Source organism: Stegostoma tigrinum, chromosome 43 (assembly GCF_030684315.1).
Source record: "Stegostoma tigrinum isolate sSteTig4 chromosome 43, sSteTig4.hap1, whole genome shotgun sequence".
NCBI classification, from domain to species: domain Eukaryota; kingdom Metazoa; phylum Chordata; class Chondrichthyes; order Orectolobiformes; family Stegostomatidae; genus Stegostoma; species Stegostoma tigrinum.
This window is the reverse complement of record NC_081396.1, coordinates 2,998,671-3,023,056: the sequence shown is the minus strand read 5'-3', so window position 1 is coordinate 3,023,056 and position 24,386 is coordinate 2,998,671. Positions and strand designations below refer to the sequence as shown.

General features: G+C 47.2%; 1 protein-coding gene across 7 annotated transcripts; it reads right to left on the bottom strand.

The window, feature by feature from the left end:
• Positions 1–3,991: 3,991 nt before the first annotated feature.
• On the bottom strand, positions 3,992–22,506 carry LOC125449110 (gastrula zinc finger protein XlCGF8.2DB-like). 7 transcript variants are annotated; one of them, XM_048524757.1, is made up of 6 exons: positions 21,825–22,506; positions 21,392–21,514; positions 18,482–20,723; positions 16,297–16,379; positions 11,779–11,886; positions 3,992–5,468 (listed from the first exon to the last, which is right to left on the bottom strand). In XM_048524757.1, exon 6 carries the CDS (start codon positions 5,376–5,378, stop codon positions 4,572–4,574), a length of 807 nt encoding a protein of 268 aa, XP_048380714.1. In that variant the 5' UTR covers positions 5,379–5,468; positions 11,779–11,886; positions 16,297–16,379; positions 18,482–20,723; positions 21,392–21,514; positions 21,825–22,506; the 3' UTR covers positions 3,992–4,571. The 7 variants fall into 7 exon arrangements, with proteins under 7 accessions (XP_048380714.1, XP_048380713.1, XP_048380716.1 ...); XM_048524756.1 differs by having other exon boundaries at positions 18,482–20,681; XM_048524759.1 differs by having other exon boundaries at positions 18,482–20,633.
• Positions 22,507–24,386: the final 1,880 nt, after the last annotated feature.

The window sequence follows — 24,386 nt, the reverse complement described above, 5'->3', positions numbered from 1 at the left end:
AGCGCGCGCGCGAGGAGGGGTGGAGCGCGCGCGCGGGGAGGGGTGGAGCGCGCGCGCGGGGAGGGGTGGAGCGCGCGCGCGAGCGCGGGGAGGGGTGGAGCGCGCGCGCGAGCGCGGGGAGGGGTGGAGCGCGCGCGCGAGGAGGGGTGGAGCGCGCGCGCGAGGAGGGGTGGAGCGCGCGCGCGGGGAGGGGTGGAGCGCGAGCGCGGGGAGGGGTGGAGCGCGCGCGCGGGGAGGGGTGGAGCGCGAGCGCGGGGAGGGGTGGAGCGCGCGCGCGAGGAGGGGTGGAGCGCGCGCGCGAGGAGGGGTGGAGCGCGCGCGCGAGGAGGGGTGGAGCGCGCGCGCGAGCGCGGGGAGGGGTGGAGCGCGTGCGCGAGCGCGGGGAGGGGGTGGAGCGCGCGCGCGAGGAGGTGTGGAGCGCGCGCGCGAGGAGGGGTGGAGCGCGCGCGCGGGGAGGGGTGGAGCGCGCGCGCGCGAGCGCGGGGAGGGGTGGAGCGCGCGCGCGAGGAGGGGTGGAGCGCGCGCGCGAGGAGGGGTGGAGCGCGCGCGCGGGGAGGGGTGGAGCGCGAGCGCGGGGAGGGGTGGAGCGCGCGCGCGGGGAGGGGTGGAGCGCGAGCGCGGGGAGGGGTGGAGCGCGCGCGCGAGGAGGGGTGGAGCGCGCGCGCGAGCGCGGGGAGGGGTGGAGCGCGCGCGCGAGCGCGGGGAGGGGTGGAGCGCGCGCGCGAGCGCGGGCGCGGGGAGGGGTGGAGCACGCGCGCGAGCGCGGGGAGGGGTGGAGCGCGCGCGCGAGCGCATGGGGAGGGGTGGAGCGCGCGCGCGAGAGCGCGGGGAGGGGTGGAGCGCGCGCGCGGGGAGGGGTGGAGCGCGCGCGCGGGGAGGGGTGGAGCGCGAGCGCGGGGAGGGGGTGGAGCGCGAGCGCGGGGAGGGGTGGAGCGCGCGCGCGAGCGCGGGGAGGGGTGGAGCGCGCGCGCGCGAGCGCGGGGAGGGGTGGAGCGCGCGCGCGCGAGCGCGGGGAGGGGTGGAGCGCGCGCACGAGGAGGGGTGGAGCGCGCGCGCGAGGAGGGGTGGAGCGCGCGCGCGGGGAGGGGTGGAGCGCGCGCCCGAGCGCGGGGAGGGGTGGAGCGCGCGCCCGAGCGCGGGGAGGGGTGGAGCGCGCGCGCGCGAGCGCGGGGAGGGGTGGAGCGCGCGCGCAAGCGCGGGGAGGGGTGGAGCGCGCGCGAGAGCGCGGGGAGGGGGTGGAGCGCGGGGAGGGGTGGAGCGCGGGGAGGGGTGGAGCGCGGGGAGGGGTGGAGCGCGCGCGCGAGCGCGGGGAGGGGTGGAGCGCGCGCGCGAGCGCGGGGAGGGGTGGAGCGCGCGCGCGCGAGCGCGGGGAGGGGTGGAGCGAGCGCGGGGAGGGGTGGAGGGCGCGCGCGAGGAGGGGTGGAGGGCGCGCGCGAGCAGGGGTGGAGCGCGCGCGCGAGGAGGGGCGGAGCGGCGCGCGAGCGCGGGGAGGGGCGGAGCGCAGCGCGCGAGCGCGGGGAGGGGCGGAGCGCGCGGGCGAGCGCGGGGAGGGGCGGAGCGCGCGGGCGAGCGCGGGGAGGGGCGGAGCGCGCAGGCGAGCGCGCGGGGAGGGGCGGAGCGCGCGGGCGAGCGCGCGGGGAGGGGCGGAGCGCGCGGGGAGGGGCGGAGCGCGCGGGGCGCGCGCGGGCGCGGGGAGGGGCGGAGCGCGCGGAGGGGCGGAGCGCGCGGGCGCGGGGAGGGGCGGAGCGCGCGGGCGCGCGGGGAGGGGCGGAGCGCGCGGGCGCGCAGGGAGGGGCGGAGCGCGCGGGCGCGCGCGAGCGCGGGGAGGGGCGGAGCGCGCGGGCGCGGGGGAGCGCGCGAGCGCGGGGAGGGGTGAGGCGCGCGGGCGCGGGGAGGGGTGAGGCGCGCGGGCGCGGGGAGGGGTGGAGCGCGCGGGCGCGAGGAGGGGTGGAGCGCGCGGGGGCGCGCGGGCGCGGGGAGGGGTGGAGCGCGCGGGCGCGCGCGAGCGTGGGGAGGGGTGGAGCGCGCGCGCGGGGGGGAGGGGTGGAGGGCGAGGGAGCGGGGAGGGGTGGGGCGCGCGGGAGTGGGGAGGGGTGGGGCACGCGCGAGAGAGACAGAGAGAGGAGGGAGTGCGAGAGAGAGAGAGAGGGGGGGGAGGGAGTGCGAGAGAGAGAGAGAGGGGGGGAGGGAGTGCGAGAGAGAGAGAGGGGGGAGGGAGTGCGAGAGAGAGAGAGAGAGGGGGAGGGAGTGCGAGAGAGAGAGAGGGGGGGAGGGAGTGCGAGAGAGAGAGAGGGGCGGGAGTGCGAGAGAGAGAGCGCGGGAGTCGCAGCTTTCATACTGCATTGACTGGACTCACTGTTACCTCTGTGTGGTCTGGTCTGCATCTCCTTTTTTTGATAACTAATTCAGAATCTATATCTAGAATTATTGGTTAAATAACAAGTTTGCATGACATGTCTTATTCAAAGTCAAATGATGAATGTCATTATCTAGGTCTTATGGAGTTGCTATTAAGACTATATTATCATCGGTGTTTTATGCGTTTGCTGAATCAAATGTTAAATGCTGTCATCTATATATCTTATGCACATTCAGCAAACTTATCAGTAACTGTTACTGTCAGCAAACATGGGCAGCTCTAACATGGAGTGTCCCCTGCTATTTCATCCCAGCAACTTATCGTCCAAATGATGTAGGATATATTTCACCTGATTTTGGAGGTTTATCCACATTTCAGCCTGCCAGATGACACAAAACCTTCTCTTTCTCTACTCTAATTTCTTTAAGGACCACAGCAGTAATCTATGTGTGGAACCAGAGGATGTAGACTGAGTTCTAAATGAATACTTTCTGTCTGCTTCACTAATAAAGGGAGATGAATCATGGGAAATATTTGATCGTGAGGCCCACTGAACTCTCTCTCCATTGTTATCGTTTATCCACTAATGCACCTGCAAAAGGAAATGAGCATTTTCCTTTATTTTACCTAGCTATATCAATTCATGTTCCCGTCACAGCTCTCCTTCTCTCTCCATTTAAGTTCCCTCTTGCCTATTTACCTGAAATTATCTACTCCCTGTGCACTTTGCCAAATGACATCTGGTCATATTAAAATCAACCAATTTTGTGCTTTGATTTGAGGGGTGTCCTTGTTCTTTTCAATAACCAATCCTGATTCTTTATAACCATCTGTAAAATACTCCCCCACTGATACTTCAACCACTTGTCTGCCTTTGTTACCTAAGGTTAAGTCCAGGACTTTCGTCTTCCTTTTTGGGACTTTTACATCCTGACTTCAAAAGTTGTACTGGATCTATTTTAAAAACTCCTCTCTCCTTTTCACACTACGACAACCGCAGTTAATGTTGGGAAAGGTGAAATCCCCCACTATCACAACACTATTATTGTTACACTTACCTTGTATGTTCCTTCCTGACCGGCTCTCCTTATTCTATCCATAAGGATTTATTTAAGGAGTTTTCCCAAGATGTTATCTCTCCTTAGTGTTGTACTAAATTCCCTAAACATTATTGCGACACCTCCTTTTCTTTGCCTCCTTCACTGTCTTGCATAAAGATCTTGTATACAGGAGTATTGAGCTTCCAAATCCTGCCTCTCTCTCAACCATGTCTCAGTGACAGCAATGTTATCATATCCCATTTTTAATTTGTATCCTCAACTCTCACAGCGTTAATATCAATGCCATGCAACCATGTCAAACTCCCTTGTAGCTGAACTGGCCTGTAATGTCAATGTCTTCTTTACTCACTTGCTGATTCTCTTCTCTTTTCTTCCTACCATTTGGACATTCTCTCAGGATCCCATCTCCTTGCCAAGTTAAGTTGCAAATGCCCCAACAGCACTTAGCATGAAATGCTGGAAATTTCATTACATCTCTCACTCTGGGTGTGCCTTCTCTCAACTGCACATGTGAAGGGTACTAATTGTGTCATTCCAAGTGCCTTAGAGGTAAGAAAAAGACTTGATGCAATTAAATTTTAGATTTGTATTTCTTTTATCCCAAACGGGTAACTGAACCAGTGGTGCTTACAACATCATCAGAAATAGGGCAAGAAGGGATGACTTGGATTTGAATCACAATAGCATCAAAATCCAATGCTGACAGTTACTGGGGAACTCGCTGTTGTTTAACCAATCCTGACGAACCTCAAAAATCACTCTACAAACAAAATACAGGTGGACAGTCTTTACCCAGTGTAAACATGGTGATGTGCAGTCACATCGTGATTATTTTCAAATACGATCCTGCAGATACACAATTGTAGCAACGGTTTGTTGACAATATCAGCCCTTTTAGTACAGCAGAGTTTAAAAACATCAGTTCAGATAGCCTAATGACCAGGGGCTCCTTCCTTGGTGTATGCAAAAACAAAACTATTCACCTGTGGTTCTTTGTGAATTTGCTGGTGTATTAACAAACACAAACATAGGTGAATGGGAGCCAATGGGTGTCATTTCACTGGTGTGTTAAGTTTGAAATCCTTTCCCACATACAAAACAAGTGAACAGTCTCTCTACAGTGGTAAATGGCTGCGGTACCAGCAGGCGAGTTAACTGAGTGAATGTTTCTCCACACTGTGAACTTGCCGGTGTCTCTGCAAGTTGGATGAACGACTGAACGCTTTTCCACATTCAGAACAGGCGAATGGTTTCTCCCCGGTGTGAATGCGCTGGTGTTGCACCAGGCTGGATGGCCAAGTGAATCCTTTCCCGCAAGCAGAGCAGGTGAATCGTCTCTTTCCAGTGTGAACATGCTGATGTTCCAGTAGTTTAGACGAGAGACTGAATCCTTCCCCACAAGCAGAGCAGGTGAACGGTCTCTCCCGAGCGTGAATTTGCTGGTGTTCCAGCAGGCTGGACGACCGAGCAAATCCTTTCCCACACTCCAAGCAGGTGAATGGTCTCTCTCCAGTGTGAACTCGATGGTGCAACAGCAGGCTGTATGACCGAGCAAATCCTTTCCCACAAGCAGAGCAGGTGAATGGTCTCTCCCCCGTGTGAACTCGCTGGTGTATCTGCAGACTGGATGACTGAGTAAATCCCCTCCCACAATCAGAGCAGATAAATGGTCTCTCTCCGGTGTGACTGCGTTGGTGCACCCTCAGGCTGGATGACTCACTGAATCCCTTCCCACACTGGGAACACGTGAATGGTCTCTCCCCCGTGTGACCTCGCTCATGCCTTAGCAGGTTGGATGACCGAGCAAATCCCTTTCCACAATCAGAGCAGGTGAATGGCTTCTCCCCAGTGTGACTGCGTTGGTGAATTTCCAGCTTGGACGGGGAAAGACATCCCTTCCCACAAACCCCACATTTCCACATTCTCTCCCTCATGTGACCGAGCTGACGTTTGGACATTTCAGAGGAATCTCCACAGACTCTTCCGGACACACATGATGTGAGTTCTTCCCAGTGTGAACAGTGCTTTTTCCTTCGATGTTCAAAATCCTGAGATAACAAAATTACGATAAATACAGTGACTGTCAGATCTGGACGTAGTTTCATTTGATGGCTCTAATTGCAAAATCAGCCTTTCAAACACAAATCAAAAAGTATTAGGAAAAACGAGAATAACATATAGGTTGTGAAACTGACAGCAATTAATCTGGTCAGTTGTGGAGATGACATGGAGGGAAAATACTGGATTGTGATTAAAATCAAACTGGTTTGTAAATCTCCTTCAGCGAAGGGAGCCAGTCAGTGTTTGCTCAAAACTACAGAGAGATAGAGGTGGGAGAGGCAGATGTGAAGCAGAGGGGTAATATAATCTACAATTTAAACCTGTTCCTGTTTTCTCCCCATACCCTTCAATCTCTCTGAAAAGCTAAGAACAAGTGCATGGTTCCTTGAAAGGGGAGTTTTAGGTAAATAAGGTGGTGAAGAACATATTTGGAATGCTTGCCTATACTGGTTAGTACAACAAGTATAGGAGTTGTGAGGTCGTACTGTGGCTGTATTCGACATTGGTTAGACCAATTTTGGAAGACAGCATTCAGTTCTGGTCTCCCTGCTGTAGGAAAGATGTTAAACTTGAAAGCGTTCAGGAAAGAATTACCAAGTTGTTGCCGGAATTGTAGAACTGAGCTGTAGAGATTGGCTGAATAGGCTGAGGTTTTTTCTTCTTTGACATGTCGGAGGCTGGGGGGTTACCTTATGGAGGTTTATAAAATCATGAGGGATATGGATAGGGGGACAACGGCCAAGGTCTTTCTCCCCCAAGGTAGGGGAGTTCAAAACTGGTGGGCAATGGTTAAAGTTGGAAGGGGAAAGACTTAAAAACGACCTGAGGGGCAATCTTTTCACACAGAGGACGGTGTGTGTATGAAACAGGCTACCTAAGGAGGTAGTGCAGACAGGTACAATTACAACAACTAAAAGCCATCTAGTTGGGCACAAGAACACAAAAAGTGTTCAGAGGATATACACCAACTGCTGGCAAAAGCAACTAGATCAGTTTAGCATATCTGGTCAGCAGGAATGAGTTGGACCAAAGGGTCTGCTTGCATGCTGTACAAATCTATGGCAAGACAGTGGAAATACAAAATCAAATCAGAAAATGCTGCAGACATTCAGCAGGTCTGGCAGCATCTGAAATGGTAACAGATGAATGAAGCATTGCAACTTTGAAGAAACGTTCAGATGATCACACAAGGCATCACAATGTAGGTTACATGCTGAGTGCTGGAAAATGGGACTAGAGTAAATAACTGCTTGATGACCTGCATGGATACAATGGGGATATGGTGTTCAACAATTTTATATCCAAGACTCTGACTGCATTTTGTTCTGTCTTTCTGTGCGACTCTTTCTTTTAGTAAACAGGCAGGAGCAGCAAGCAGTCAAGAATGGAAATGATACGTCGGTCTTCATAGTGAGAGGATTCAAGTACAAGTGCAGGAATACTTTTCTGTAAGGGTACTGGTGAGACCAAACCTTGATATGGTGTTCACCTGCGTTCCCCTTTCCCAAGGAAGGATGTCCTGACTATTGAGAGTGTGTGTAAAGAAGGTTCACCAAACTGATTCCTGGGATTTCAGGACTGGCGTACGAAAAGAGAATCTATTCTCATTTCATCCTCCTTCTGTTGCAGTTGGTTCACTTGCCGAGCTAGTTTGTTACTTTGCATACGTATCGTTAACCTGTTGGGAAGCATCATTAGGGCAGTCTCCAATGAAGCGCTGTTGTATTTTCCCCACTTGTTATTTAAACTCTGGGGTGTGTTGGAGTTGATTACCTCATTGACGGTTCTTTCTTTGCAGTGATGTGTATACATGGTCTAATTCTATGTATTTATTGATGGCCTTCTTGGTGGAGAACCCAGAAATGAGAAACCTACACCAACAACACAGCACTACCCGTGAGCAACTCTGCTTCCTACACAGATGCCTCAGGAACCAGGTACGACCATGCAGTGTTAGATGCAAACCTCCAAATCAACAGCCCACAGGCACACAGGACAGCAGAGCACAACGGCCGCAGAATGGGGAACGTCCTAACTGATGACACCCACAATCGAATCCACAGACATGACAGGGAAGTTATGCGCCAAAAATCCCTATACCTAGGTGCAATCAACGCACAGTGGACAACAGACTTAGAACAATCCATTAACATCAGTGAACAAAAAGTCCAAAACCAAGAAAAACCAGCCAAACTAACCAACCAAAATGACAGCCATAGATCAGACACTTGGATAAGAAAGCTATCTGACAGAAAACTAACAGACACAGAGAAAGCCGTACGAGTACGTGGACTCAATTACTACCACAGAGACGCTAACAAGACATAATTTCCAGCCACACTAGGATCCACACGGAAGACCAGTGGCAATGAAGAAACACAACAAACCATAAGACAGACAGTGGTACTAAGACTGACAGAAGGAATGAACTGAACACTCTCAACACAACAGAAAGGAAGGCCCCGAAAGGACTGAGAAAAGAAAGAAACATCATAATCCTACCAGCGGTCAAAGGACGCATGACAGTAATTCTTAACAAATGAAACTATATTACTAAAGCACAGACTCTATGAGCAGACACTAACACATACTGGGAAATAAAATCGTCTACGTGCTAAAGAGTCTCAAACACACTGGACAAATCAACAAAACAGACTACTTTGAAGGGACAACCATGCCCCGATTCTACAGCCTCCCGACTCTACAGGTATACAAACTAGAAGTAATCCTCAGACTCGTAGTCTCCCTCCCAGGCACACCAACACACAGGTTAGTCAATGAATCACAGCAAAGACTAAAGCTGACATCTACAATTCAATCCACTCAGCCTCAGAGTTCCTCAAAACCTTCAAAGACATAAGAATAGACGAGGACAAAACCATGGTGTCCTTTGACATTACTGCCCTAATCACATCGATTGACATACCACTAGCAAGAGAAATACTAGCAACACTACTGAAAGAACTGGACTGAGTAACACCATCTCCACAGACAACATGCTGAAATTACTGGACCTATGCGTCACAGCCCACTTTATCGTTAATAGCCAGATCTATGAACAAATCAATGGGACACCTGTGAGGTCACCCATCTCTGGGCGAATAGCAGAAGCAGTGATGCAGAGACTCAAAAGCATGGCCCTTCCGAAGATCTAACCCAAACTATGGATCCGATACATGGATGATACTTTCGTCATCAAACAGACTAAACTGGACAAAACACGCCAACTTATAAACAACATTTTTACTGGGATCAAATTCGCCAGAGAAGGAGAAAAAAAGACAAACAGCTCCCATTCCTCAACGTGATGGCAGAACGCAAGGCCAATGGGGAATTTCTGACAAAGTATACAGAAAGGCCACACACAGATCAAGTCCTAAATTTCAACAGTAAGCATCCCAACACCCACAAACAGAGTTGCATAAAAACACTGTTCAAATGAACCACAACACCCTGCAGCAACCTAGAATTATGCCAAAATGAAGAATATCTCCACTAAGTATCTGGAGACAATGGATACCCAAACAGCTGGATCCAATGATGCCTGTCACACAAGCGACAACAGGAAGATACAGTACGCCCTGACCTACTCGTCACGTTACTGTTCATCAAGAACATATCTGAACCGACCACAAGACTCCTATGGCCACTGGGCATTAAAGCAGCACACAAACTACATCAACCCTATGTCAACTGCTCACAAGGACCACAGACTCCTTACCCATTATGGACAGAACCAATGTAATATATTAAACTCCATGCAAGGACTGTGACAAATATTACATTGGATAGATCAGGAATGAAACGGGCTGTAAGAATATACGAATACGAACTGGCAGTGAAAAGACAGACCAATGCTCATTTGTGTCCATACACACAGACAAAGAGAATCACCAGTTCAATTGGAACAATGTCAGGATGCTAGGACAGGACAAACAGAGACGAGCATGGGAATTACTGGAGGCCTCGTTCTATATCAAGCAGGCCATCAATAAACAAGACCCTATATACACACCACAGCAAAGATTACCTCTTTTCCGGGTTATCAATTCCAATGGACCCCAGAGTTTGAATATCGCGCGGGAAAATACAACAATACTTCATCAGAGGCTGCACTGATGATGTTATCCAGCAGGGTAATGAAACATTTGCAAACTAACATGCCAACCACAATATCCACAAACCAAGCTACAAACCTACTCAAGATCCTTTCTTGTGTCTCTCGGAGCTGCTGAACGCAGCACTAGTAATATTCTACCTCTTATTTCCTGATCTGAATCTGACCCATCGAAGGCTACACTTTGTTTCCCATTCCCCTGCCATGCTTGTTAGAAAACCCCACCCAAGGATCTCGTACAAGGAAAATGAGGAGTCTCGTCCCAGCTCTGCCCAGGCTTGTACAGGTCCCAACGTCCACAGAAATGGTCTCAATGCCTCAAGAATCTAAACTGTTCTCTGGTACACCATTTCTCCAGCCACATATTCATCTAATTTATCCTCACATTCTGGCTCTCGCTAGCAAGTAGCATTGGGAATAAGTCTAACATTAAAAGTCAGGACTTCAAGTCAAATAATGTATCTTCTATCTTCCTGTATTCAGTTTGCAAGCCTTCATCCTTTTGTGCAGCTATGCCATTGACGCCTACATGTTCCATGACTACTGGCTATTCACTGCCCAGTTCCAGTATGTCCTGCAGCCACTCCATATCCCTGATTCTGGCACCAAGAGATCACATACCATTCTGGATACACGTGTATGGTCACAGAAGTGCCTGGCTGTATCCCTGACTATCGACTCCCCCATTACTATAGCCCTGGCACTTGTTTTCCTCCCATTCTGTGCAGCTGAGCCACCCGTGGTGCCATGAACTTGGCTGTTACTCACTCCCCACCCTCCTCCCCCTGAAGGCCACCCCAAACAATATCAAAAGTGGTAAATTTGCTTGGGGGAGGGGGAAATGGCCACTGGGGACCCCTGCACTTCCTTCCTGAGCCTTTTTTTTATCTTAGGGTCACTCATCCCTTTTCTGCCTGCATAATTGTAATGTGCGGTGTGACCAACTCACTAAACGTGCTGTCCATGACATTCTCAGTGCAATGGATGCTCGACAGTGATTCCGACAACAGCTCTGGCTCCAAAAAGCGGTTAGCCAGTAGCTGCAGATAGACACACTTTCTGCACACGTAGTGGTAAGCGACACCTGGTTCTCTCTCAATTCCCACATTGTGAGAGAGGTACATACCAACGGTCTCAGGTCTCCAGTCATGACTTCTTTGTAAGTTAACAAAGTTACTTCTTTCAAGAGAATTTAATTGAACTAAGGATCTTACTTTATTTCAAACATTTCTATTATAATCGAAAACCACTTCCTTTACAGAAACTGACATATTAAGCTCAAAAACTAAGAAAATCTTCTTGCAAGTATCACTTATCAATTGGCTGTTCCCATTGAGACTGTATCACTTTCTGAACTGCAAACTAAGATTGAGCACCACACTCAATCTTTTAGCTTCACCTTCTCCATGTCTCACCTCACTCTGTTTTCACCCAACTCTTGCGCACTCTCACTGAGCCAAGGTGCACTCTCAGTGCTGCCTTGTTAATTTAAGTGTCTGCTCACACATACATTGACCTCAGCCTCCTTTACTGTTCTAATGCAGCTCAGTGGGAGCTCAAGAAGCAACATCTCATCTTCCAGTTCAGCCTTTTCTAACTCTCCAGACTCACAATGGGCTTCAATCAGGTTCAGGATCTGGACATTCCACATGAAAAGGATACTGGAATTCAAAGTCCATAAGGAATTTTAAAAAAGGTTTTCAGGTATTTGAGATTCAGGAATTTACAGGTTAAGCCATGAAGTGGGTGACTGGGGCGAAATATGACAGATGTTTCAAACAGACAAGGTGTAATTGGATCATTCTGTGACGACCCCCTCAGGCCAACATTTTCTTCCCCAGCTGCAGGCCCCAGAACCGAGCACATAACCCAGGGACGATCTAACCACGAATTGAACACTTTCCTGAATAAAAACTGAAAGAACTGTAAATCAGGAACAAAAACAGAAGTTACTGAAAAAGCTCAGCAGGTCTGGCAGCACCAGTGAAGAAAAATCAGAGTTAACGTTTCGGGTCTAGTAACCCTTCCTCAGAACTCACCAGACCGGAAACGTTAACTCTGATTTTTCTTCAGAGATGCTGCCAGACTTGCTGAGCTTTTCCAGCAACTTCTGTTATTGAACATCTTGCTGTTTTTAAAGAGGTACCAATATATCGGAGATACTTTCCCCACAGACAAACCTTTTACTTTCGACAGTGAAATGCCAATTATATTCAGATCCTGATGACTCCTCTGACTACCAGAACGTTTTCGATATTCCAGTCTGCAAATTATTCTTAATTAATATCCTGTAAAATGAGTGCACAAGAGAAAAATTGCTGTCAGTCCAGGATGAAAATAGTGAAAAGACAAACATTTCTCTTGGTTTCAGGTCGCTATGTAAATACACCTCTTCAAACGGCCCCGCCCTTAACCAGAATGCAACAGACACATGCGCACTGCTGCACCTTGCCCCTAATAAAGATGGCAGCAGAAGCCAGAGACCGATCACCACGTGAGGCCCAAAGCGGTTTTCCCGTTCGCTGTACATGCAGGACCGAGAGTTTTTAAATTTGGCTTTGGCAGCCGACACCGGGTGCTCGCAAAACCTCCGACTCCGCAATGATCCCACCTTTTCGCCTGGTCTCCGCTGTTTCTCCCCACACTTCCCATTTCGCTCGCACTCACGCAGGCATCCCTCACAGCCACACGGCGCCATCAGCGTTAATCATCACGTGTGGTCTTGCTCGCCCCGCCCCTCATTCCCACCCAATAAGGCAGTCACTCCCGCCCACTCTTCACCTATTGGTCAGTGATATGCCGTCAATCAGTCAGGTTTTCGTTGTGACGTGTGTGGCAGGATCCTTCCGCTCTCACCCCGGGATGAGATTTATAATTCACAGTGAATGGTGCAGTGTCACAGAGCGCAGGGGGCTGGCTATTGGCCATTCGGCCCACTGGGGCTGTACTCGACCACTCGAGAAACGCTGTAACTCTATCACAATTCCCCTGCCTTTTGCCCATAGCCAATATCTTTCCTTAAAAAAGTTAATTCCAATTCTATTTTGAGAATAACTGCTGCATTTGCACCCATGTGTTGCTCAGACTGTTCCAAATACTTGGAAATTGCTGAGTAAAACAATCTTCACATTTTTACCATGCATTATTTGCCAATTATCTGAAAGCTGTGGTGACCAAATGTTGCGGCAATGTCAATAATTTCTCCCTCTGCAGATGAAATATCTTGAAAACAAATCTACACCTCAACTGAAGATAACAAAGTGCGAAGCCCGATGACCACAGCAGGCCATGCAGCCTCTCAGGAGCACAGAAGCTGACGTTTCGGGCCTAGACCCTTCATCAGAGAGGGGGATGGGGAGAGGGTTCTGAAAGAAACAGAGAGGGGGGAGGCAGACCGAAGATGGAGAGAAAAGGAGATAGATGGAGAGGAGAGTATAGGTGGGGAGGTAGGGAAGGGATAGGTCAGTCCAGGGAGGACGGACAGGTCAAGGAGGTGGGATGAGGTTAGTAGGTAGGAGATGGAGGTGCGGCTTGGGGTGGGAGGAAGGGATGGGTGAGAGGAAGCACAGGATAGGGAGGCGGAGACAGGTTGGACTGGTTTTGGGATGGAGTAGGGGGAGGGGACGAGCTGGGCTGGTTTAGGGATGGAGTAGGGGGAGGGGACGAGCTGGGCTGGTTTTGGGATGCAGTAGGGGAAGACCAGCAGTTGTTGTTAACTTGGACTTTGTAAAGCCTTCGACAAGGTTCTGCATGGGATTCATGAGCTTGCTAATTGGATACAGAATTGGCTTAACGGCAGGAGACAGAGAGCATGATGGAGGGTTGCTTTTTGGACTGCAGGCCTGGCACTTATAGTGTTCCACAAGATCCTTATTTGATTGTCATTTGTAAAAAAAAAAATTTGGACGAGAATACAGAAAGCATGGTTAGAAATTTGAAGAAGATATCTAAATTGGTGGCATAGTACACAGTGAAAGTTTTCTAAGATTACAAAGGGATCTTAATTAAATGGGTCAATGGACTGAAAAATGGCAGCTAGAGTTCAATCTGGATAAATGTGAGGTATTGCATATTGGAACAACAATCAAGGGCCGGGCTTATACACTTAATGGTAGGGCTTTAGGTACTGTTATAGAACAGAGGGATCTAGGGATGGATGCAGAGACATAATTCTTTGAAGTTTGCATCACACATAGAAAGGGTGGTTAAAAAGTCATTTGGTATGCTTGTGCTCATTGCTGAATCCTTTGGGAATAGGAGTTGAGCATGAGGTTGTGCAGGATGTTGGTGAGGCCACTTCTGAAATAACGTGTCCAGTCCTGGTTGCCCAGTTAAAGGAAAGATATTATCAAGAGGGTTCAAAAGAGATTTACCACGATGTTGCCAGGACTTTTATCATGGAGTGTAGGAGATTGAGAGGCAACCTTATGGAAATGTATAATGTAATGAGGGTATAGATAGAGTTAATGGTAGTTGTCTTTTCTCTAGTATGTCAAACTTCAAGACTAGGGGACACATTTTTAAGGTGAGTGGAGAAAGGTTTGAAAAGACATGAGGAGCAAAATTTTACACAGAGGGTGGTTCACGTGGGAATGAACGTCCTTAGGAAGTGGTGGATCTGGGTGCAATTACAATCTTTAAAAGTCATTTGGGTAAGGGCATGAATGGGAAAGGTTTGGAGGGGTATGGGCCAAGAGCAGGCAGGTGGGACTAGTTTAGCTTGGGATTACGTTTGACATGGACTGTTTGGGCTGAAAGGTCTGTTGCTGATCAATGAGGAAGAAGAGGCAGCAGGGATATTAATAATAAATTATTAGTATACTTGGATTGATTATTAATGCAAAAATATTCAATTTATTCATCTTTTTCAATTGGCAAATGACTTTACTGTAACAGGATCCTGATTACTGAAGTAATACGACTCTGATTATTAATTATATCAATTGTGCTATTTTACATGTTAATGGCGATTTTTGGTGAAATTACTATCCAATAATTGAAGGAAGAAACAACTAATTAAACAACTAATGAAAAAGGAACTGAGTAAATAATTAAATCACCATTCATCATAAACCTGTTCAACAGAATCTTCACAGCACAGAAGGTAGCCATTCGGCCCAGTGTGCTGATATCTCTGAAAATGCTGCCATTCTGTCCCAATACCCTTTTCCTTCTCTGTCACCCTGAAAACCTTTCCTTATTGAGATAAAGTGCAAATCACTTTTGAACATTGCTGGTAGATTTCATTACGATAAACATTCAGACAAAATTCTGCAGCCCACAGAATCGTAGGATTTAAGTAGAAGGAGGCCATTTGACAATTGTGTCTATATTGATGCCCAAGAAAGCTAGCCAGCTTGTTTCTTTCTCCAGTCCTTTCTCCATAACCCTATAACTTCATTACTTTCCAATATATATCCAGCTCTCTTTTGACACATCCTATAGAATCCACCTCTACCACTCCCCAGACAGCACACAAAAACCTAAACACTCTGAGTAAAGATAGTTGTCCTCATTTCACTCCCAGATTGCTTCCTGATAATCATAAAGTTTTGACGCCTAGTTACTGACATGCCAACCTGTGGAAACAGAATACTCTTTCTTTTAATCTGTCAAAATTGTTCAGAATTTTAGTAAAGTCATTTAGGTCAATAAGGTCAACTCTTAATCTTCTCTGCTCCAAGAAGAATAAGCCCAATTTATCTAATCTTTCCTTGCATCTAAAATCCTTCATTCTTGGTATTATTCTAGTAATTCTCCTTTGAACTTGATCCATGATTTTAACATCTTCCCCTAAATAAGGTGCCCAGAACTGAACACAACACTCTACATTTGGTCTGGCCAAACATTTGCAGACTTGTAGCATCATTTACTTACTTTTGCACTTTATGTCTCTTTGTATAAACCCAACGACCCTGCAAGCTATCTTTACAACTGTTTCAACTTGCTTGGCCACCTGAAAGGAATCTTGCACATGAACCTCAACGTCACTCTGCTCCTGTATTTTCCCTCAAAGTTGTACCATCGAGCCTGCACTGTGCAACATGTACATTCCTCTGCATTGAAATTCATCTGCCAAGTGTCTGCCCATTTGGCTAACTTGTCAAAATCTGTCTGAAGTCTCTCAGCATCTTTCTCACAATTCACTATTCTCCCTGGTTTAGTGTCATCTGCACATTTCAAGATTTTGCCTCAAAACCCATCTCCAAGTAGTTTATATAAAACAGAAAAATAAAACAGTGCCAACACTGATCCCTGAGGAACACCACATTCAACTCATCTTAAATCTGAGGAATGCCCATCTGTACCTACCCTCTGTTTTAACCAACTTCTAATCCATGCTGACAAGGATCCAACAATCCTAAACATTTTTAATTGACTAACCAACCTTCTGTGTGGCACCAGAGCAGCACCAGGTGAGTGGGGCGGGCAGGATAGAGTTGGAGGGTAGCTTGGAGACTGCAGAAACAGCCTGTATAGGCCTCAAGCCTGGAATACCGAACGCTAGTGGTTCAGCCAGTGGAAAGGGCTCGGGCTTGGGCTCTTTCCGTGAACGATAGGAGGAGAAAACGTTGATGCAAACTGGAATTGCTTGCTCTGAATCTCTATCCTGCACTGACAGGGATGAGCCCTTCTGCAAATTATCTTCATAGGGTGTGAGGAGGGAAGGGTTTACAGAAATAAAACTCTAACCAAACCTAATGGTAAAGTCACTCGCGACTTGGCTATCATCCATCAGAAATCCTGGAAAACCGAAAGATGTGGAAAGGTCCTGCATCATCTGAAAGTGATAAATTAATGGTGACAATTTCAGTTCAGACTCCTTCAGAATGAATAGCTCCCATCATCAACATTAACCCCAATCACAACCTTTCCAATCAATCAATATATGTTCTGTGTAGTTATTTAAAAATGAAAGTTAACGTTTTGTCAACCTCCCCCATAGTCATACTCTTGGTGAAATATAATCTCTAGCTCAGCCTAGTTGCTAAACACTGTTTTACCTTTACGGTTATAGGGGAAACTGAAACCTACAGGTTCACTTCCAGTTAGGAAAAGATCACAGTTTTACACTAAACTCTGATTGAAACACATTTCTAGCATTCACCATTGTTCTTCCTGACTACAAACTCAGTTAGAAATGAGGTTCTGTTCCGTGTCTAAGAGCTCTGAGCTATAGAAGACAGCGTTTGGGACACATTTCTTATACACTGCAGATTGAACCAACCCTGGGGCTTTGCTGTCAGTAAAGTGACGAGGAAGACCAAAGTGCTATTTGGCCCCCTCAGCGTGACCCTGAAGGATGTGTACAGGCTGATGTTCTGCTGCTGCTGTATGGTCCTCCCCGAGATTGTCTTTTCTGAGATCCAGGTGATATTAAACCCTCTTCGCAGTGACATGTTTGAAGCAAAGATGATTTATTTGACATTTCTCTCGAATATTAAACTTCAGTCCAACTGGGGAGGTTGAGGGGTGATGTTATAGAGATTTACAAAATCATGTGGGACGTAGAGAAGGTGAATAGCCAAGGTCTTTTTTTTCCCAGTTCAGAACTGGAGAACATGTATTTAAGGTGAGGGGAAAAGATTTAATAGGGTCCCCAGGGGCAGCTTTTTCGCACAGTGTGTTCATGTATGGACCAAGCTGCCACAGGAAGTGGTGGAGGCAGGTGCAATTGCAACATTTAAAAGACATTTGGATAAGTACGTGAATAGGAAAGTTACAGAGGGATATACATCAAAACAGGCAAATGGGACTAGTTCAGTTTAGTGAACCTAGTCAGCATCAATGGTTTGGGACGAAGGATCTGTTTCAGTGCTGCAAATCCAATTATCCAGGTTTTCCTACATGGAACTGGAAGTGCACTCTATGAGACTGGGATACCCTGCCTGTTTTTGCTTGTTAACTTGACCAAAATAAACTTCAGATTATAACAAGGATAGATTCATCATTGACTCAACAATCAACTTCTCTTATGCAGAAGGCATCTCATTTAGGAGGAAGTTAACCATAATGTTTTTCTCTTAATCAATACAATGAACACTACATATTTTAATTGGCTGGAAAAGTTCTGACATTTCACTGTTACAATATCTTGTAGATTAGTTTAATCTTCATCAGCCACATTTCATGAATTGAACACTGACTGTAGTTATATAAATAAAATCATTAATTGAATGCTACAGCAGCTCAGTGGTTAGCACAGCTGCTTCACAGTGCCAGGGACCTGAGTTTGACTGCACCCTCAGGCAATTGGATGGAGTTTGCACATTCTCCCTGTGTCTGTGTGGGTTTCCTCCCACAGTCCAAAGTTGTGCAAGTTAGGTGGATTTGCTTTTCTGTTCCGTCGTGTCTAGGGATGTTTATGTCAGAGTGCTGGCAATGGGAAATATAGGGTGGGGGAGATGGGTCAGTCTGTGATTTTCCTCGGAGGGTTGGGGTGGATTTGGATCTGCATGGGCTTTCTCTGGGTGCTCTAGTTTTCACCCACAGTCCAAACAGGTTAAGTGGATAGATCATATTAAATTGTCCTTATGTCCAGGGATGTAAAGGCTAGGTGGATTGGCCGTGGGAAATGCAGATAGGGATAAAGGTTAAAGGGACAGGCTATGGGGGTTGGGACTAGGTGAGGTTGCTCCTTGGAGAGTCAGTGTGGACTCCATGGGATGAATGGCCTGTTTCCACACTGTAGGGGGATTCTATTAAAACTGAAATCAATTTCAGAGAGAATACGATAATTAATCCTGTTTCAGGTTCTTGTTGATTCAAATGGCAACCAGAACTGCCCTCAGTACTCTAGCTCTGCTCTCACCAGCATTTTCTAAAGTACCAGCATTGTCTCCCTGCTCTCACATTCTCAGCTCAACCAAACACCTTACTGACCTTCTTATCGGCCTCTCCGGCCACCTTTGGGGAATCTGTGGACATCACTCGGACTGCTTGCTGTTACTCCACGCTCCTCATTATCCAAACAATTATTGTGCATTTACTTGTCCTGTTCGCCCCTGCCCTCCCAGATTAATTATCTCCAGAATGAATCCCGTTGGCCATGTCTCTGTCTGCTTGAGTCATCTATTGACATCATGCAGTCTGCAGTTTTCTTCCTCATTGTCCACCACACGGCCAACTTCTGTGATATTTACAAACTGCTTCATCTGACCACTAACTGAAATCTAAATCCTTGATATGTATACCACAAAGATGTAGAAATCCCACTGGAAATGGGCAGCCAGATAAGATTCAGTCCTGGACAGAGTTAACAGCAGAATCTAATTGCTGCTCTCTCAGGCAAAGTTGCTGGTGTCTCAGGAGATTGTGTGACCGAACGAATCCTTTCCTGCATGTACAACAAATGAAAGGTCTCTCCCCAGTGTGAATATGTTGATGTTTCAGCAGATTCCGTTTATTTTTGAACCCCTTCTCGAGTCAGAACATTGGGAAGGTGCAAACAAGTTGCTGTGTTGTGAGGTGGGATGATTCAGTGAATCTCTTGCCGCACAGGAAGCAGGTGTACAGCCTCTTCCCAGTGTGAACCTGCTGCTGGATCAGAAGGTTGAATGAATCAACAAATTCCTGCACACACTCAACACAGGAGAACAGCCTCGGTAGTGTCTCAGCAGATGGGATAATTGAGTAAATCCTTTCCCACAGACAGAGCAGGGAGATGGCCTCTCCGCTGTGTGAATGTAATAGTATTTAAGAAGATGTTTTCTGCTTTTAAATTTCTTCTCACTGTCAGGACGCCCAAAAAGTCTCTCATCAGTGTGAACAAGTTGATGCGTTAGAAGGTAGGACGAAGTAGGAAGAACAAGTGAATCCCTTCCCACACACAGAGCAGATAAGCAGTTTCTCACCAACTACAGCACCATGGTGTTCAGTAAATCCTTTTTACTTTTAAAGCGCTTCAAACAGTCAGAATATTTTAAAGGTCTCTCATCAGGATGAACAAGTTGGTGTATCAGGAGATGCGTTGACTGAATGAATCCTTTCCCACACACGTTGCATTTGAATAGTCTCTCCCCTGCTCTTAAAACTTTTCTCATGGTCAGAACATTTCAAAGGTCTTTCATAAGAGTGAAGCTGTTCGAAAGTCTGGAGGGTTGATCCACATTAAATCCCTGCCCATACATGGAGCAGGTGAGCGGCCTTTCTCCAGTGTGAACATGCTATTGTGCATGTAGAGGCTGGACAACTGAGTGAATCCCTTCCCATACACAGAGCAGCTAAAAGGCCTCTCCCCAGTGTGACTGCATTGATGAGTTTCCAAATCTGATGGGTAAGAGAATCCCTTCCCACAATTCCATGGTTTCTCCATGGTGTTGGTGACATTGAGTCTTTCCATTTTCAGTGACTGACAGAAACTGACATGCGCAGACAGCATGGATGGTGTAATTATTTTTAGGCTGAGTAACTACTTAATGTACTTTCCACAGTCAGTCCACTGGAATACTCTTACTCACGTGCGTGTCTGTCACACTGATATTTAAAATCTTCTCTCCACATTCAAGGGGCTGATAATGTTCGGATCCTGAAGAATTGGCTGTGTCAGATCTTGATATCATGATTCTGGTCAGTAAATACAATCCTCTGAATATGCTGTAAAAGGAGTTTTAGTTGAAAAACTTAGAATATGAAACAAACAAACTGGTCATTCAGGTCAATTACTCTGTTGTTTTGATTTTTTCCCTACTCCATTCACCTCATTCTCAACCTTCCAACTTATTTTTCTGATCCTTTTTCCCAGACTCCTGTGGATGACATTATCAGTTCACACAATCATCTATAGCAATGATGTTTGGCCTGGGTCTTCCTGGCCTTGGCTACATGCGAATTCACTGTTTGAGTCTGCAGGACAGATGATTTAGAGAATCTCTTTCCAGACTTGGTGCAGCTGAACGGTCTCTTCCCAGAGTGAACTCACTGGAGTCTCAGCAGATGGCATGACTGAATGAATCTCTTCCCAAACTTCGTGCAAGACGGTCTTTTCCCAGTGTGAACTTTCTGATGTACAGTGAGGTCAGATGATCAGCTGAAACTAGTCCCACAATAAGAGCTTCTTAATGGTCTCTCCCCTTCCAACATCCTGTGAAATTGATTTAAAACAGAACAAAAAGGAAGAGAGAACCTACGAGAGAGAGAGACAGAAAGAGAAAGAGAGAAAGGAGCTGGAAAGTAAGAGCAGAGAACAGAGCAGACAGTGTAACAGGGAGCAAGGTGGGAGAAAGAGGGAACACAAAGAATAGAAGCAAGCAGGAGCACTGGAGGGTTACAGGGCTGTTTGAGTGAGGCCTGTGCGGACGCAAGAGAAGTGATATGTGTTCAAATAGCTGGGGGATGGGCAGTGATGGAACCCTCATTTAGGTATGATCAGAAGAAACAAAGATAAACTATCACATTGGGCTAAAACACTCTTATCAAAGGTAGAGGAGGTTAGATGATCAGGGAGGATAGAGATGAAATATAGCAATGGCTGGACATGGGTTCAAATCCACAGTAAAGGGGTCACACCAGTCCCAGACCCATGAATCACAGCACAGCAAGATCAGCCAAAGATGTGCAGGTTAGATGCACTGGCCAAGCTAAATTGCCCATAGTGTCCAGGGATATGTAAGTTAGATGGATTAGCCATGGGAAATGTAGAGGTACAGGAATAGGATGGGGGGAGGGCGAATCAGGTGAGATGTTCTTCAGAGAGTTGGTGTGGACTTGTTGAGCTGAATGGCCTGTTTCCACACTGTGGAGATTCTATTAAAATAAGCATTGCATTGCAGATGAATACTCAAGAATACTCACCTCTGAAACAATTTCATCATTATTAAATGTAAAATCTCCTGCTGTATCTTGCGGCTGGGAAGATGCCAGAACTGGAATCAGAAAAAACACCCAGAAATTTTGAATCTTATATTTCTCTGTAAACTGCGAAAGCAAAACAAAAAGGATCAGTTTAGAGTGAAATTCAGAAGAGACAAAAAATCCATCACCATTAGTTCAGGATAGGAATTTACAATGTAATTCAAGGGATGAAGTATTTAAATTTCAAGGCTATGTTGTAGAGAGTGGGTTTGGGAGATTTTATAGATGAGTCCCAGGTAACGATGTCTTTCTGTCCGCTAACTTGGCTCTTCCAGCAGTTAGTTGATTAGTAGAGACTTGAAATACAGGAAGGAGAAAAACATGAACTCATTAGAATCAGTCTGCAGTACAAATTCAATGGCGGGTTACGTACCCAGAAATCCCCGCGGGGATGAGGGGTCCCTACACACAACACAGCGGCGATGCGCCGTGGAAGCGAAGGTGAGATTCTCCTTCACAAACGGTAAGGGCCAGGAAGCAGAGGAGGGATGAACTGGAGAATGGACGGACAGGGTTTATAATCCGCTCCAGTGAGAGGCAGGAGCCTTAAAAAAACTGCCGTTTCGGGTCTTCTCCCCGGGTACGGCCCAAGGTAATCAACCGCCATCTTGTCCCAAGCTAGGCGCATGCGCATTCGGATTGTTTACGTCACGGATCCGGACGGCGCTGAACAATGAATCCTGCAGATGCTGGAAATCGAACAGCAAAACAGAAAGTGCTTGAGGCATCCAGCAGGTCTGGCAGTATCCGTGCAGTGAGAGAAAAAAACACGAATTAAGGACTCTAATCTAATGTGCACCTTCTTCAAAACCCAGTGCCCGGGAGGTGCAGCGCCCTGGGAGTAGCTTTTTCCTCAGTCGCTTCATCTCCACGTAACATTTGCAACAAACAGCAGTCTACTTTAATCCCACGACTTCTCTGCAGGGATTTTTTTTAATCAGCCTGTGTCGGCGTCTTATACCACACCGCTGGAGCACGGGGGACTTGAGAATCCAGGCCTTCTGAGCCAGAGTACAGGGTACTGTTGTTGATTCAACCATCTTCAGCTGCTTATTCAATGACATCCCTCCAGAAGTGGAGATATTGATTCATGATTACACAACACTCGGCATTTGCGACTGCTCAGATACTAAAGTAGTACATATCCGTATAAAGCAAGACCTGCAGAGTATGAGAAAATCAGCACAACTGGCAAGTAACATTCTTGTCACATAAGTGCCTGGCAAGGACCATCTTCCAAGAATCTGAGTATTGGTCCTTGTCATTCAATGACATTACCATTGTTGAATTCTCTATTATCAGTTTCCTGGGGGCTACCATTGACCAGAAACTGAATGGGACAAACCATACAAATATAGTTGCGACGAGATCAGGACAGAGGCTAGAAATCTTGCAGTAAGCAACTCATCTCCTGACTGCCCAAACTCTGTCCATCATTTACAAGACAGAAGTCACGTGTATATGAATAATCTCCACGTGTCTGGGTGAGTGTTGCTTCAACAATGCTCAAGAAGCTTGACACCATCTGGGACAAAACAGCATTTTTGACTGCCCACTGCCTTCAACATTCACTTTTTTCAAGATTGATGCACAGTAGCAGTAAAGTGTATCATCTGTCTTGTCTGACCAGCCTCGAGATAGGGAGCTTGTGGTGTCCCCCAGTCAGCAAGGTACCTCCCACCACAAATTGACACTTTCAGATACATGACGTCTCATAGATAATAGGATCAACAACCTGGTTTAGTCAGGAATGTTCCTTTTGCTTTTGTGATGGGTTTTTATGTTTTAGTATGATTGGATCATATGTTTGGGAGGGGATGTGCAACAGGGGAAAATGTTTCTCAGGAACAGGATTCATTTGTTCCAAGACAATTTGTACAGAATGTGATGATATTTGCAAATTGTTTTATAGAGTAATTTCAAGGAAGAATGTGAAGATGGGAGAGTCAAATCAAACATTATATCAAGATCCAACAGAGTCACTCAATTCATCAGGCCCTGAAGGAAAAAAAAATTTGTCTGCTTTGTCTGTGGGAAAAGATTTCAAACTTCAGTGTGACTGTTAAATCACCAACACACACACACACACACACACACACACACACACACACTCACTCACTCACTCACTCACTCACTCACTCTCACACACAAATGTTCCAGTGAATTGACTGCAAAAATTTCTTAACGATATCCAGTTAACATTCTGAAAAAAAACTACAGTGCAGAGAAACTGTACACACTTTGTATGTATGGTCACGGACTCAACAGATCATTCAAGTGGAAGTGATGCCAGGAGATCAGGACTGTGGAAAAACCGTGGAAATGTGCGGATTGTGTGAAGAGATCCAAATACTTAGGCCAGCTGTAAGCTCATGGATGCAGTCACTCTGGAGAGAGACTGTTCACCCGCTCCATGTTTGGTAAGGGATATGCTTGATAATCCAGCTTTGTCCCACACCAGTGGGGTCACACTAAGAATAGACATTTGAAATGTTCTGATGGTGGGAAAAGTTTTAAGAGCTCCAAAGGTCTAATTCAATATCAACCTGTTCACACAAGGGAGAACTCATTCACCTGTTCCACGTGTGGGAAGGAATTCTTTTGGAAGTCCATCCTGATGTCACATGAACATCTTCACCACAGGGAGACAACCTTTGTCTGTTCCGTGTGTGGGAAGGGATACACTTCATGGTCCCAGTACAATGTCACGCAATCAGATTCACACTGGAGAGATTGTTCATCTTCTCTGTGTGGGAGGGGATTCACTTCATCGTCTATCCTAATGTCATCCTCCCCTGAGGAAGAGTCGCCAGACCCAAAACATTAACTGTGATTTTTCTTCGCCAGACCTGCTGAGATTTTCTGGCAACTTCTGTTTTTGTTCCTAAAGTCAAACAGTTGAGTTCCCACTGGTGTTGGACTATTTGTCTGATTT